The 15,589-nt window shown below is 46.6% G+C and overlaps 1 protein-coding gene across 1 annotated transcript in view; it reads left to right on the top strand.

Moving 5' to 3' along the window:
* Window positions 1-15,589, top strand: part of EML6 (EMAP like 6) — a 363,450-nt gene that overhangs the window by 166,214 nt on the left and 181,647 nt on the right. The window contains exon 12 of the mRNA XM_063918642.1: window positions 8,878-8,984. Within this exon, the coding sequence (XP_063774712.1) occupies window positions 8,878-8,984 (107 nt within the window). The remainder of the gene's footprint in view (window positions 1-8,877; window positions 8,985-15,589) is intronic.

Raw genomic sequence — 15,589 nt, 5'->3', positions numbered from 1 at the left:
TAAGGGGGGTACACATGGAGAGATCCGTGTTTAAAATCTAAGCAATCTGGCTAGATTGCTTAGATTTTAAGCACGGATCTGCAGTGTGTATGCCCCCCAGCGATAGCGATGCGCGGCCCCGTGCATCGCTATCGCCGGTGATAGATTGAGCCTGCATGCAGGCTCAATTTAGCGGGTCGCTCACTTCAGCCCTGTGTGAAGTGAGCGGCCCCCGTCGTCCCCCCTCCTCGCTCAGCACACATTGCGCTGTGCTGAGCGGGGGGAGAGATGTGTGCTGAGCGGCCTGTGGGCAATTCTCCACTGGCTCACTTTTCACTTTTATCACTGTTTTAGTACATCTCCCCCTTTATCTCTGTCCAAGCTTTGATGACTCTCCCCCACTATTTGTCATAGTTCGTTCATTTAAAATAGCAAAAAAATAAGAAACAGATGTTTAGTGGATGCTTTTAAGAAATTGCATTACTGTGTGTTTGGTGACATGTCACAGCCGAGCCAATTGGATAAGAAAATAAAGTTACTGTAATGAAAGACATGACACATGAGTGGCTGCTTGTAAATGATATATATAGATTATGACTAGAAGGACCTTGCTGTTGCCCTTCGAGGCTCAGTACTTCAATAAACCACATTTAATAAAACAATGCAAAATTTCATAATGTATATACTAAGAAATGTTACATGTAACAAATGTATACAATATGGAGGGCAGCATTACCTTTATTTTAAGCAGTTTCTGGTGATATAAACAAATAAATTCCCAGCCACACATATTTGTTTCCCTTAATACCCCTTTCAGATCTCCAATGCCGGATCCCACCCGGGAATTGGAAACGGGTCCTTCCTGGGTGGGATCCGGCATTGGAACCTCTGCGCTGACTTCTCGGACCCGGTAATATGCCGGCGCGGTTGCCATATCGGTGGGGGGTGGAGCCAGCAGCTGGGGCGGATGTGGAGGCGGTGCTGGGAGATGACCTCATCTCTGCGCCGCCTCTCCTTATGTAGTAAACGGGTCCGAGGTCGCATCGACCCGGGAATCTGTTTACGTTGCCACTGACCCGGTATTCAACCCGGGAATAACCCTTCTTCTTACCCGGGTTGAATTACTGGGTCAGGCGAAACGGGAATTCTCATGGGGCTCTTTCACATTGCACACTGACCCATGTCGACTCGGCAATATGCCAGGTCGATACCGGGTTATTCTTGCGATGTGAAAGGGGTATTAGAGTTACTGCCCTCCTTTACATAGTCAGGTACACACAGTTGCCATTGTGGTTTTAGTCACATGACTTGCAATATACATACTATGGAGGTTATTACTAACATATAAAATAATACATCGATTAGGTGAACACCGCTATCCACCTGAATATTAAAACCTAGTTTATATAATTACCTATATGGATCCTCTTGTCCACAATCCATTACATTCCTTTTGGATCATATGCACTTGGGGGTATGGAACATTGTATATGATGCGTCCTCATACACCTAACATCAATACGCCACAAAGCGTGAGATGTCAGGCGCGAGCAGGGCCGGCGACAGGGGGGGTTCAAAGGGGACACCTGTACCGGGCCTCAAGGATCAAAGGGGCCCCAAGGATATGCAGCTTAGTGCCAGGAAGGGATGTAAGCCATCTTGTCCAAGTAAAGCAGCGAGCTGTAGGTGATGTGGGCGCGGTCTCAGAGTGACAGGAGCCTCTCACACACAGTGACTGTGCATCCACTCTTCCGAGTCCAGCTCTGTTGCAGGCATTTATGGGACATGGCAGAAGCTGCACTGCCAGGACTCCGGTGCCCTGCGCCGGCCACTTCTAGTGGGGTGTGAGCACCATATGGTACTTGCTATGTGGTGTGAGGATCTGGATACCGGGGAGTGCAGCGCAGGTGTGGCTTGGTGAGGGGATACAGGGCTTTGGGATGGGGTGGCGAAGTTGTGAATGCAGCATGGAGTCATTGAGAGAGACAGACTGTGGTGTGTGTGGGGGAGGAAGCAGAGATATATAAATATATGTGTATGTGTAAAAATAAATATTCATTTATTTATACATTTCTTATATAGCGCAGCAAATTTAGAATTCAGTGTATATGTATACCCTGATGAAAATGCTGCTGCATTGAAATGTTGGCTGAAAGTGGCTGTCGTTGTGTGTTTTATTCCTGAGTGCTGATGTCGAAACTTGTTTATTTATACTGTGTATACAGTATATAAAATCTAAGGGGGCTCCAGAGATATCACTGTACCAGCCCCAAGATTTCTGTTGCCGGCCCTGGGCGCGAGTGAGCCGCCAGGTCCCACGCAACTCTGCTAATGTCAAGCATCTTTTTATTTGCTGAAAATACATCTTCGATGTGGTGCAACCGGGGCCGCCATCAGGAATTCTGGGGCCCGGGACTCGCAAAATAAGCAGGACCTCCCCCCCCCCCCCCCCCCCACACACACACACACACACACAAAATAATAATAAAAAAAAATATATATATATATATTATTATTATTATTATTATTACATTTTATTTATAAGGCGCCACATGTGTTTCGCAGCGCAGTACAAAGGACAGTACAGGGAGACAAAGCATAGTATTACAGTAAATAAATAACAGAAATAGAGTACAGGTAACATAGAGCACCACACGTTCTCAAGACATAATACAGCTAAGATGTAAGTATCGAGGGAGTGATCATCGTACTACTAGGGGCTGGTGGCCATAGATGGAGAGGAGCCTTTACTAGCAGGATAAAGATGGTCGTTGAGTAGGGGAGAGCTGCGAGTGAAATGTGTTGAGACGAAAGCTTAGCTAACAAGAGGAAAGAGGGCTTTGCTCTGAAGAGCTGACAATCTAATGGGGAGGGGCGACAGACAGATGACAAGAGGTGCAGGCAAGCGGGAGTTAGCCTGATGGCAGTATGCAAGCAAAGCTGAGATGTTCACGGCATGAGGCAGGGGGGTGGAGGCGCGGCTTCAGCACTGGGTTATGCATCGGGAGGGTATGCTTTGATGAATAGGTGGGTTTTTAGTGCCCGTTTGAAGCTTTGCAAGGTCGGGGAGAGTCTAATGGAGCGGGGGAGTGCGTTCCACTGAAGGGGTGCAGCACGGGCAAAATCCTGAACTCGTGCATGGGAAGCAGTGACCAGGGCGGTGGAGAGGCGACGGTCATTAGTCGACCGTAGGGGGCGGGAGGGAGTATGAAGGGAAAGGAGGTTGGAGATGTAGGGAGCAGTGGAATTAGAGATGGCCTTGTATGTGAGGGTGAGGAGTTTGAAGAGGATTCTGTATATAAAACTATACTAAATAAATATATATATATATATATATATATATATATATACACACACACACACACACAAACACGCAGTTTTACAGTGCTAGAACGCAGTAATGAAAAGTGGGCGGAGCATCGCGTCGGGGGGACGGCGGCATGAGCGGCCGGGCCCTCTCCTCTCTGTCAGAGAGGCCGGGCCTGGGACATCTGTGCCCGCAGCACCCCCCTGATGGCCGGCCTGGGTGCAACTAGGACGCACCAAGAGGCTGTGCTGATTAATTTGATATGTGACACTGTATATTGTGGTTGACTGAGTCTGTATACAGAGCACAATGGAACTTGTATTGGGAAAAGCAGCTGCTGCTACATTGTAGCATTTCTTATGCAGATTCAGGGACACAGTTGCACACAGATTTACACGTGTCGCATATCAAATTCTACTGGTGCATCCTAGCCGCACTTTTTTGGCAAAAAAGACATCCGATGGTAGCAGATTCTCACGGGACCTAGTGCGCCGAGAGGTGCAGTTTGGCGTGACTGCAGCAATAATGTATGAGGACTCATCTGTATGACCATAAATGCCTAAGGGGTCTATGTACTAAGCCTTGGAGAGAGGTAAAGTGGATGGATATATAGGGGTCTATTTACTAAGTCTCGGAGAGAGATAAAGTGGACAGAGATAAAGTAGCAGCCAATCAGCTCCTAACTGCCATTTTACAGGCTGTGATAGAAAAATGACAGTAAGGAGCTGATAGCTTGGTGCTTTATCTCAGTCTACTTTATCTCTCTCTGAGGCTTAGTAAATAGACCCCAAAGTTCCAACCAACCAGCTCCTAACTGTCATTTTTCAAACACAGCATGGCAGTTGGGAGCTGATTGGCTGGTACTTTATCTCCTTCCATCTTATCTCTCTCCTGAATGTCTTCATTTAATTGGGTGATTTACACCAACCAATTAGCGCCTTACTGCCATGTTACAGTCTGTGTTCGAAAAATGACAGTTATGAGATGATTGGTTGATACTTTAGCTCTCTCCACTTTATCACTTTCCAAGTTTTGATAAATCTCCCCCTTAATGGCTTGAGCTAAATGGTTTGTCAACAAAGACTAAACCTATTGTTTCCAACCCCACGGTAACCAAATGAGATCTCTTGACATAATGAGGTCACTGGCAGATGGCGGATTCCTAAATATATTTTACCTATCTTATTTCCAGTATAGTCCAATTGCATGCTGCTAACATAAAATTACTTAAAATATTATATTGTGTTTTTTTCAAGTTATGTTCCTATTACATTCACTTTTTTTTATTTTTTATAATATACTACATTTGAACCCCTTTCACAAGGCACAAATAACCTGGTATCAACCCGGCATATTGCCAGGTTGACACGGGTCGGTGTGCGGTGTGAAAGGGCCATGGTCGAATTCCCGGGTCACCTGGCACGGTAATTCAACCCTGGAATAAAGCAGTGTTATTCCCGGATTGAATACCTGGTCAGTGGCAGCGTGAACTGGTTGTGGGGTCGATGCGACCCGGGAATCGTTCACTACATAGGGAGATGCGGCGTGGAGATGAGCTCATCTCCCAGCGCAGCCTCCACCCCGCTGCCAGCTCCGCCCCCCGCCGCTATGCCAACCGGCCCCGCATATTGCCAGGTCTTGAAGCTAGCTGCCGGAGTCCACGTGGGAAGTACCCGTTTCCAATTCCCGGGTGGGATCTGGCATTGGCGGTGTGAAAGGGATATTATTGACATCAGTATGAGTAATTATAATGAAGTATGGTATGAATCAAAGAATAAACTGTGGTTTCCATAGCTGATTCCCCAACATTATTTGTGTTCTGGGTGAGAAATATTAAAGTGTCAAGAGAGGCCAAAGGAAAATATTTCAGACAATAAACTGGAAAACATTGAATATGTATCTGCAGTGTAATATTATACAATGGATTTGTTTTGTTACTATATTAGCAGTTGTTCATTCAACCTGTAAATCTACTGTTGGACATACTGTACATTTACTCCAAAAGCTGAGAATTACAGAGCTACAGTAAATGGTGTCACTAGAAGTTTTAAATGGAAATAACTGGCATGTTTATCTATGCAATTTCAGCTTTTTGTCCCATATCAACAAGCTTTTGCTTTGGTTTTTGTAAGTAATGTAAAGTGTGCCTTATCTTTTGCTGTTGTCATGGTTTATGGGTTGTACTCTAATTTTAAACAAAGCACCAGTGTAGTTATTCATTCATGCTTTATATATGAACAAGTAATATTTTCCCTTTGGTGTTTTCTACAGGATCTTTAGGTCGACAGTAAGTAGGTCGACGCTATCTACGTCGACCACTATTGGTTGACAGTAAGTAGGTCGACATGGTTTCTAGGTCGACATGACAAAATGTCGACATGAGTTTTCCACATATTTTTTTTCTTCTTTTTTTTACTTTCTCATACTTTACGATCCACGTGGACTATAGTTGGGAATGGTAACCTGTGCCTCGCTGCGCTCGGCACCTTGCCCAAAGCATGGCGAGCTAAGTGAGCCATGCAAGGGGACACGGTGCACTAATTGGGGTTCCCCGTCACTGTACGGAGACAGCGACACCAAAAAAAGTAAAAAAAAACTCGAGTTGACCTTTTCTCATGTCAACCTAGAGTCCCTATCAACCTAGGAACCATGGCCCTCATTCGGAGTTGTTCGCTCGCTAGCAGATTTTAGCAGCATTGCACACGCTGGGCCGCCGCCCTCTGGGAGTGAATCTTAGCTTAGCAGAATAGCGAACGAAAGATTAGCAGTATTGCAAATAAAAAATTCTTAGCAGTTTCTGAGTAGCTCGAGACTTACTCCTACACTGCGATCAGCTCAGCCCGTTTCGTTCCTGGTTTGACGTCGCAAACACGCCCTGCGTTCGGCCAGCCACTCCCCCGTTTCTCCAGACACTCCCGCGTTTTATCCTGGCACGCCTGCGTTATTCCGCACACTCCCAGAAAACGGTCAGTTTCCGCCCAGAAACACCCACTTCCTGTCAATCACACTCCGATCACTTCAACGATGAAAAATCTTCGTTCGGCCGTGAGTAAATCTACTAAGTTTTGTGCAAAAATACTTAGTGCATGCACGCTGCGTACCATGCGCATGCGCATTTTTGCCTTAATCTCTCCGTTGCGAAAATCAGCAACGAGCGAACAACTCGGAATGACCCCCCATGTCAACTTACTAACTGTCGACCAATAGTGATCGACCTAGACACTATCTACCTAACATACCACACCCAATCTTATAGAACATGACGAAAAAGTTGGACTTATTGGGCTAAGGGGGTCATTCCGAGTTGATTGCTATTTGCCGTTGTTTGCTGCGTAACGATCAGTGAAAAAAATGGCTAATCTGCGCATGCTTATGCACCACAATGCGCACGCACGTCGTACGGGTATGAAGTCCTTTGTGGTTTTGCACTGGTTCTAGCGACGATTCCAATCGCACAGCCGAACGCAAGGAGATTGACAGGAAGTGGGAGTTTCTGGGTGTCAACTGACCGTTTCCTGGGAGTGTTTGGAAAAACGCAGGCGTGGCCGGGCATTTGCAGGGCGGGTATCTGACATCATTACCGTGTTACTTGTCGCAGCAATCATCACACAGGATAAGTAACCACAGGGCTGGTCTTGTTTTGCACAAAATGTGTTTGCAGGCGCTCTGCTGCACAGGCGTTCGCACTCCTGCAAAGCGAAAATACACTCCCCCGTGGGCGGCGACTATGCATTTGCACAGCTGCTAAAAATTGCTAGCGAGCGATCAACTCGGAATGACCCCCTAAATGTAATAGCATGCCAGAGGTACGAGAGTTTGTGCAAGTCTATACGTATTTTTAAAGCGCCAATCATTTACTAGACAGAACCAGGTTGCCATAATCCTGCAGTTAGTATTTGCAGCATAGAATCACCAAGTGGAATAGGGTAAAGCCAATCAAGGACGTAACTAACTATGGGGGTAATTCAGACCTGATCGTAGCAGCAAATTTGTTAGCAGTTGGGCAAACCATGGGTGGTCATTCCGAGTTGATCGCTCGCTAGCTGTTTTTAGCAGCCGTGCAAACGCTAAGCCGCCGCCCACTGGGAGTGTATTTTAGCTTAGCAGAAGTGCGAACGAAAGGATCGCAGAGCGGCTACAAAATAATTTTGTGCAGTTTCAGAGTAGCTTCAGACCTACTCAGCGCTTGCGATCACTTCAGACCATTCAGTTCCTGATTTGACGTCACGAACACGCCCTACATTCGCCCAGCCACGCCTGCGTTTTTCCTGGCACGCCTGCGTTCTTCCGAACACTTCCTGAAAACGGTCAGTTGACACCCAGAAACGCCCACTTCATGTCAATCACTTTGCGGCTGCCTGTGGCATTGCTAGAACCTGTGTAAAACTACATAGTTTGTTGTAATAGTACGCCGCACGTGCGCATTGCGCCGCATACGCATGCGCAGAAGTGCCATTTTTTTTTTGCCTCATCGCAAATGCAGCTTGCGAACAACTCGGAATGACCACCCATGTGCACTGCAGGGGGGGGGGGCATATATAATGTGCAGAGAGAGCTAGATTTGGGTGGGTTGTGTTCAAACTGAAATCTACATTGCAGTGTATAAATAAAGCAGCCAGTATTTACCCTGCACAGAAACAAAATAACCCACCCAAATCTAACTCTCTCTGCAAATGTTATATCTGCCTCCCTGCAGTGCCCATGGTTTTGCCCAATGATCAGGTCTGAATTACCCCCTCTGTCCATAACAGTCAGCACAAGGGGCCCCATCTCTGAGGTGAAAGAATGCCTCAATGTACTAATTTATTATGGCTTCATAATAAATTTATCCTGACAATTATATGACCTGGGAAATAGTAAAGCGTTGGGTATATGATCCTGGCGTTCGAGATCCCGGCGGCAACAATACCGCGAGCACAACGAAGCCCCTTGCCAGCTCGCTGCACTCGCCACAGGTTCTATTCCCGCTCTATGGGTGTAGTGGACGAGTGGGAATAGCTGCCGGCATTCTGGTGGGCGAATCCCGGCGTTGGTATTCTGACTGCCGTTATCCTGACCGCTGGGATCATAACTAAGTCCCATAGTAAGGATAGAATGAATATTATATGTTATATTATATAAGGATATGTAATTCATATAAATGTGCCAGGTCACTGAGAATACCATTAGTGTTCTCTTCTACTATATACTGATTTTGATCGAGCAGGTATTGTGCCTGATAGGAACTTCTATGGGATACTGAAAAAAGAAACCAACCTCCCATACCTTCACTGGGGAAATGTTTGTTCGGGAGCTTGGTTACGTTGTTTGTGGTGAAACGCGTTGTTAAACCCAATCCGCTGTGCGATGCCATGATATCTGACATTACGCAGTTGGGGCAAGGCTTGATGACACAAATGGCATCAATAACCACTTTCCCACAACATTCTTCCGAAAGGTAGCCATACAGTGTCAGTAAGTATGCCTTATGACGGTGCATAGGGGGCCATCACAATATTGCAAAAGGGCCCAAACAATTCTAGTTGAACCGCTGCAGACATTTGTATGTAAAAGGTTCTCTGTACCTGATGTGATGTATGTCTTATTCTCAGAGGGGATTACTGACTCCTGCAGTGAAGAGTCTGATTCAGATTTATCAGATGTGCCCGAACTAGACTCTGACATCGAGCAGGAGATTCAAATCAACTATGATCGCCAGGTGAGTGCCGCAGCGCAGAAAACTAACCGGAAATCCACGTGCTTTACAAAAGCTGTCATTCATTTCTCATACACAAGGGAACAGCTACATACCGTGTATCTCTGGAGATTGCAGTTCCTGCATTATTTATGTGATGTTACTCTTCTTTGCGGGATTATATTATCTAACAACTTTTAATGGGGCATGAAAATCTTTTGGTGTATACTCATTACTTAGAAAAGGCCCCGTTAATAATGCAACCATCATTTTAAATAAATACAGAACTGATTTTTACTTTTCTTGAGAGGGAAGGATTTTATGTGGGTTTCTTTTATTTACAAAATATGCATGACGAAGACTGGCAGACATGGCGTTCCCATAGGACAGGTCTCAATGCCATCCTGAAGTGCGTACGGCTTATCTAGCAGCTATGTAAGGACACTATCCTGCAATGTCTACATATGATCACAGTGCATCACTTACTCATATTGGGGGTAATTCCGAGTTGATCGCAGCAGGAACTTTGTTAGCAGTTGGGCAAAACCATGTGCACTGCAGGGGAGGCAGATATAACATGTGCAGAGAGAGTTAGATTTGGGTGTGGTGTGTTCAATCTGCAATCTAAATTGCAGTGTAAAAAAAAAGCAGCCGGTATTTACCCTGCACAGAAACAAAATAACCCACCCAAATCTAACTCTCTCTGCACGTTATATCTGCCCCCCCCCCCCCCCCCTGCAGCGCACATGGTTTTGCCCAACTGCTAACAAAGGCCCTCATTCCGAGTTGTTCGCTCGCTAGCTGCTTTTAGCAGCTTTGCACACGCTAAGCCGCCGCCTACTGGGAGTGAATCTTAGCATAGTAAAATTGCGAACGAAAGATTAGCAGAATTGCGAATAGACACTTCTTAGCAGTTTCTGAGTAGCTCCACACTTACTCGGCATCTGCGATCAGTTCAGTCAGTTTCGTTCCTGGTTTGACGTCACAAACACACCCAGCGTTCACCCAGACACTCCTCCGTTTCTTCAGACACTCCCGCGTTTTTCCCAGAAACGGCAGCGTTTTTTCACACACACCCATAAAACGGCCAGTTTCCGCCCAGAAACATCCACTTCCTGTCAATCACATTACGATCACCAGAACGAAATAAAAACCTTGTAATGCCGTGAGTAAAATTCCTAACTGCATAACAAATTTACTTGGCGCAGTCGCAGTGCGAACATTGCGCATGCGCAATTAGCGGAAAATCGCTGCGATGCGAAGAAAATAACCGAACAAACAACTCGGAATGACCACCAAAGTTCCTGCTGCGATCAACTCAGAATTACCCCCATTGATGGATACTGAATGTGCACAGTGCAGTATATATTATGAGCAGAATCAGAATTGCACGCACATTACATTGCAAGCACAGAACTAAGGGCTAATTAAGAGATTTACATAACCCCGATGTTTACATACATCTCCGATGGTTTTTGATCTGCCCATAAACAGGTTTCAGCACTGTGATTGTGCAGATCTGTGAATGTGATGACGTTTGCAGTGTCATGCTGCAGCTGTTTTTGTGCGTGGACTGGGCGGCAACGGGGAGCGTTTTCCAAAAACGTGTTCTCCGATGCAGCTTTGCTGGCCTCAGAAGCGTGAATTTCCTCTCTGAGGGTTACTCAGATGACCGATGTTCACCCAAGGTGATTCGATGGTGCCACTGGTGCATTCTCCCCAGAAGGGCATGTTTTGTGTTTCCAGGATGCTCGCAGTAGTCCAGGTGTTTTAATTACAATTACGTTTCTAAATAGGACACAGGACGGCACAGTGATTTGCTCCTCTGCCTCACAGCACTGAGGTCATGGAATCTATGCCAATGACAGGTCTATATGTGTGGAGTTTGTATGTTCTCTCTACATTTCTGTAGGTTTCTCTGAGTGCGCTGGTTTCTACCCACAATCCAAAACAAACTGGTAGTTTAAATGGCTTCTGACATAAAAATAAAAATGATCCCTAGTGTATATACAGTCTGAATCCCTTTGTGGAGTGCGCCCGCGCACCCCGGTAGCCCAGTGAGATGCTAAAAGCATCTCAGGGCTGCGATCACCTCTGCCTGATTGACAGGCAGAGGTGGTCGCGGGGCTGGAGGGGGTGTTACAACGCCATTGGCGGGGCACGGTCCAGACAACGGAGGCATGTCCGGACCGTTTGCGGGTTGCATGCAGCCGTTGCGACCTGGGACGCGGTGAGTAGCCCCCTGCCAGCCCGCAGGAGCTGTGCGATGCTTTTGCACCCTTGTGGGGAGGGGGTGTAGGGCCAGACATGCGGGCGGACTAGCCCTGTGCTGCCCATCACCCGCATGTCTGAGAAACTGATTGTAGATGTGCTAAATGTAGCACATCTACGATCAGATCTGAATTACCCCCATAGATTGTAAGCTCCACTAGGCCAGTGACTGGTGTGAATCATGGATATATTGTCTGTAAAGCTATGGGAAATATGTGTGCCCTGAATAATTAAATGGTTATAAACAAATAAGCAGAACAAGAGGCTGGAATCCTTGGAGATTTTTCTCTACAGTTACAGCCACACAATGAAACGTGCCCAGTCTAAACCCGTTTCCCAAGACACTGCAGTAAGCTAATTGCATAGTTACCAGTCTGACACAACTGCCTGCTGTGCCTGTTACTTCCTGTCATCCTCAGGAGTTGCAGATCCCCTCGCTGCCAGACTGTGGGGCGCTTTAGAGGACTGTGTCTTCCTCAGTGTCTGCTGACCCCTGTAGCAGTTGCCTGCATAGTAGTCGCCCCTCCACCTTGCTACAGCAATTACAGTAACTGCATTTGAGTAAAGTATTACACAGCGACTGCATACATCATGCAAGGTCAGAGCTGAGATAGTGCGGGGATTTGGCAATTATGCCTCGTACTGTACTTGTGCAATCTCACTATTTCCCCCTGGCACACCTAATTAGGAACAGTACATCTATGATGGAGACATGATCTGTTTCATAATGTCACTATTCAAAATGTTAACACCGACAAATTAAAAATGTTGACACATGAAATTAGGCTTAAACTGCAATTAGAGTTTGAGACAGTCTGCAATTAGAATCAGTGATAGGCTGCAGTTAGTGCTAGGGATAGTCTGCCATTAGAATCAGTGATAGGCTGCAGTTAGTGCTAGGGATAGTCTGCCATTAGAGTTGGGGATTGGCTGCAATTAGTGCTAGGGATAGTCTGCCATTAGAGTTGGGGATAGGCTGCAGTTAGTGCTAGGGATAGTCTGCCATTAGAGTTGGGGATTGGCTGCAATTAGTGCTAGGGATAGTCTGCCATTAGAGTTGGGGATAGGCTGCAGTTAGTGCTAGGGATAGTCTGCCATTAGAGTTGGGGATAGGCTGCAGTTAGTGCTAGGGATAGTCTGCCATTAGAGTTGGGGATTGGCTGCAATTAGTGCTAGGGATAGTCTGCCATTAGAGTTGGGGATAGGCTGCAGTTAGTGCTAGGGATAGTCTGCCATTAGAGTTGGGGATAGGCTGCAGTTAGTGCTAGGGATAGTCTGCCATTAGAGTTGGGGATAGGCTGCAGTTAGTGCTAGGGATAGTCTGCCATTAGAGTTGGGGATAGGCTGCAGTTAGTGCTAGGGATAGTCTGCCATTAGAGTTGGGGATAGGCTGCAGTTAGTGCTAGGGATAGTCTGCCATTAGAGTTGGGGATAGGCTGCAGTTAGTGCTAGGGATAGTCTGCCATTAGAGTTGGGGATAGGCTGCAGTTAGTGCTAGGGATAGTCTGCCATTAGAGTTGGGGATAGGCTGCAGTTAGTGCTAGGGATAGTCTGCCATTAGAGTTGGGGATAGGCTGCAGTTAGTTCTAGGGATAGTCTGCAATTAGAATCAGGGATAGGCTGCAGTTAGTGCTAGGGATAGTCTGCCATTAGAATCAGGGATAGGCTGCAGTTAGTGCTAGGGATAGTCTGCAATTAGAATCAGGGATAGGCTGCAGTTAGTGCTAGGGATAGTCTGCCATTAGAGTTGGGGATTGGCTGCAATTAGTGCTAGGGATAGTCTGCCATTAGAGTTGGGGATTGGCTGCAATTAGTGCTAGGGATAGTCTGCCATTAGAGTTGGGGATTGGCTGCAATTAGTGCTAGGGATAGTCTGCCATTAGAGTTGGGGATAGGCTGCAGTTAGTGCTAGGGATAGTCTGCCATTAGAGTTGGGGATAGGCTGCAGTTAGTGCTAGGGATAGTCTGCCATTAGAGTTGGGGATAGGCTGCAGTTAGTGCTAGGGATAGTCTGCCATTAGAGTTGGGGATAGGCTGCAGTTAGTGCTAGGGATAGTCTGCCATTAGAGTTGGGGATAGGCTGCAGTTAGTGCTAGGGATAGTCTGCCATTAGAGTTGGGGATAGGCTGCAGTTAGTGCTAGGGATAGTCTGCCATTAGAGTTGGGGATAGGCTGCAGTTAGTGCCAGGGATAGTCTGCCATTAGAGTTGGGGATTGGCTGCAATTAGAGCTAAAGTTAGGCTGCAATTATGGTTAGGGTTAGGCTGTAGTTAGAGCTATGGTTATGCTGCAATTACAGTTAGGGGTAGACTGCCATTAGAGTTAGGGATAGGCTGCAATTAGTGCTGGGATAGACTCATGTTAGGGCTAGGGATAGGCTGCTATTAGGGTTAGGTCAGGGCCGGTTCTACACTTTGTGGCGCCCAGGGTGAAAGTTTCCACTAGCATGACGTCTCTCCCGTAGCAGCGCCGCACAGACACTAGAGGTCTATTATGACCTCTAGTATCTGACGATGGAGCCGGCTACATCGGGCGCCCACACAGCTCATGGCGTATGCAGTAGCCGGGATGCGGGGTGACTGCGGCCGCGCCCGCAGGCCGCAGCGCCCCGGGCACAGGCACTGCTTGCCCGCGCCAAGAACTGCTCCTGGGCTAGGTTTATGCAGCAATTAGGGCTAGGATTAGGCTGCAATTAGGGTTAGGGTTAGGCTGTCGTTAGAGCTAGGGTAATGCTGCAATTAGAGTTAGGGATGGGCTTTAATTAGTGGTGGGGATGGGCTGCAATTAGTGCTAGGGTTAGGCTACAATTAGAGCTAGGTTTAGGCTACAATTAGAACTAGGTATAGGCTGCGATGAGAGTTAGAGATATACTGCAATTAGAGTTAGACTAGGCTGCTATTAGGGCTAGGAATAGGTTGCTATTAGAGCTAGGGTTATTCTGTAATTAGGGCGAAGATTAGGCTGTAGTTAGAGCTAGGGATTAGAGTTAGGCTGCACTTGTGGTTAAGTTTAGGCTGCAATTAGGGTTAAGCTGCATATGAGGGCTAGGGTTTGACTGCACAGCACTTAAGGGTTAGGCTTAAACTGCATTTGGGGTTAGGATTAGACTGCATTTGGGATTAGGGTTAGACCGTACTTGGGATTAGGCTGCATTTATTGTTGTCGTTAGGCTACAATTAGGGCTAGGGTTATCCGCAGCAATTCCTTGGAAAGTGGCTTGCTGCTGCAAGGCTTCGCAAGGGTGCTTGTATGATGCATCTGTGTCATCACATTGGGGCAGACTGTAAACATATAGGCAAACCGGCATCCTCACTCCTGGTGCTGCCCTGTGCACCCACATATTATATACACCCTCCTAGACTAGGAGAGATCTGGCTACAGTACATGTCTCCGAGTTGTGATACCCATCACGTTCCCGTTTGTGCTGACTTTTGGTAGTAGAAAGAACATATGTGTTTTGGCTGGACTATTGCCTAGAGATCTGCATTAGATTGGTGATATTATTCTCATTAGATTAGCGCCATATGGAGTTGAATTTTATGTAGGTCTATGTACATGAACAGCAACTGGAAAACCTAATGCATTTCCTTCTGCCGCTCACAGATACGGTCAAACAAACGTGTCTGAAATAAATGTGTGCATACAAATATGGGCTTTCTTGTACTGTATAAAAACATTGACCATGGCCCTCATTCCGAGTTGTTCGCTCGCAAGGCGAATGTAGCAGAGTTACACACGCTAAGCCGCCGCCTACTGGGAGTGAATCTTAGCTTCTTAAAATTGCGACCGACGTACGCGCAATATTGCGATTACAAACGAGTTAGCAGTTTCTGAGTAGCTTCAGACTTACTCTGCCTGTGCGATCAGTTCAGTGCTTTTCGTTCCTGGCTGACGTCATAAACACACCCAGCGTTCGCCCAGGCACTCCCACCGTTTCTCCGGCCACTCCTGCGTTTTTCCCGGAAACGGTAGCGTTTCCAGCCACACGCCCCTAAAACGCCGTGCATCCGCCCAGTAACACCCATTTCCTGTCAATCACAATGCGAACGTCGGAGCGATGAAAATGCCGTGAGTAAACTTACTTTCATCATAGTAAAGTTACTTGGCGCAGTCGCAGTGCGAACATTGCGCATGCGCACTAAGAGAATTCTCACTGCGATGCGATGAAAATCTCCGAGCGAACAACTCGGAATGAGGGCCCATGTTTTTTTTAGATATGTCAGCAATGTAATAACCTTGGTAACTATCTTAGGCAATATATTATAAAAAGTATGTATCTTTATTTAAAGAATGTAAGTAATCTCATATTAAATTTAGCTGGATTCTAAACTGATTCCTCTTCAGCCCAAAGGGGATAG

This window comes from Pseudophryne corroboree, chromosome 4, assembly GCF_028390025.1.
Source record: "Pseudophryne corroboree isolate aPseCor3 chromosome 4, aPseCor3.hap2, whole genome shotgun sequence".
NCBI classification, from domain to species: domain Eukaryota; kingdom Metazoa; phylum Chordata; class Amphibia; order Anura; family Myobatrachidae; genus Pseudophryne; species Pseudophryne corroboree.
The sequence above is the reverse complement of the archived record's forward strand: the minus strand, read 5'-3'. Positions and strand labels throughout refer to the sequence as shown.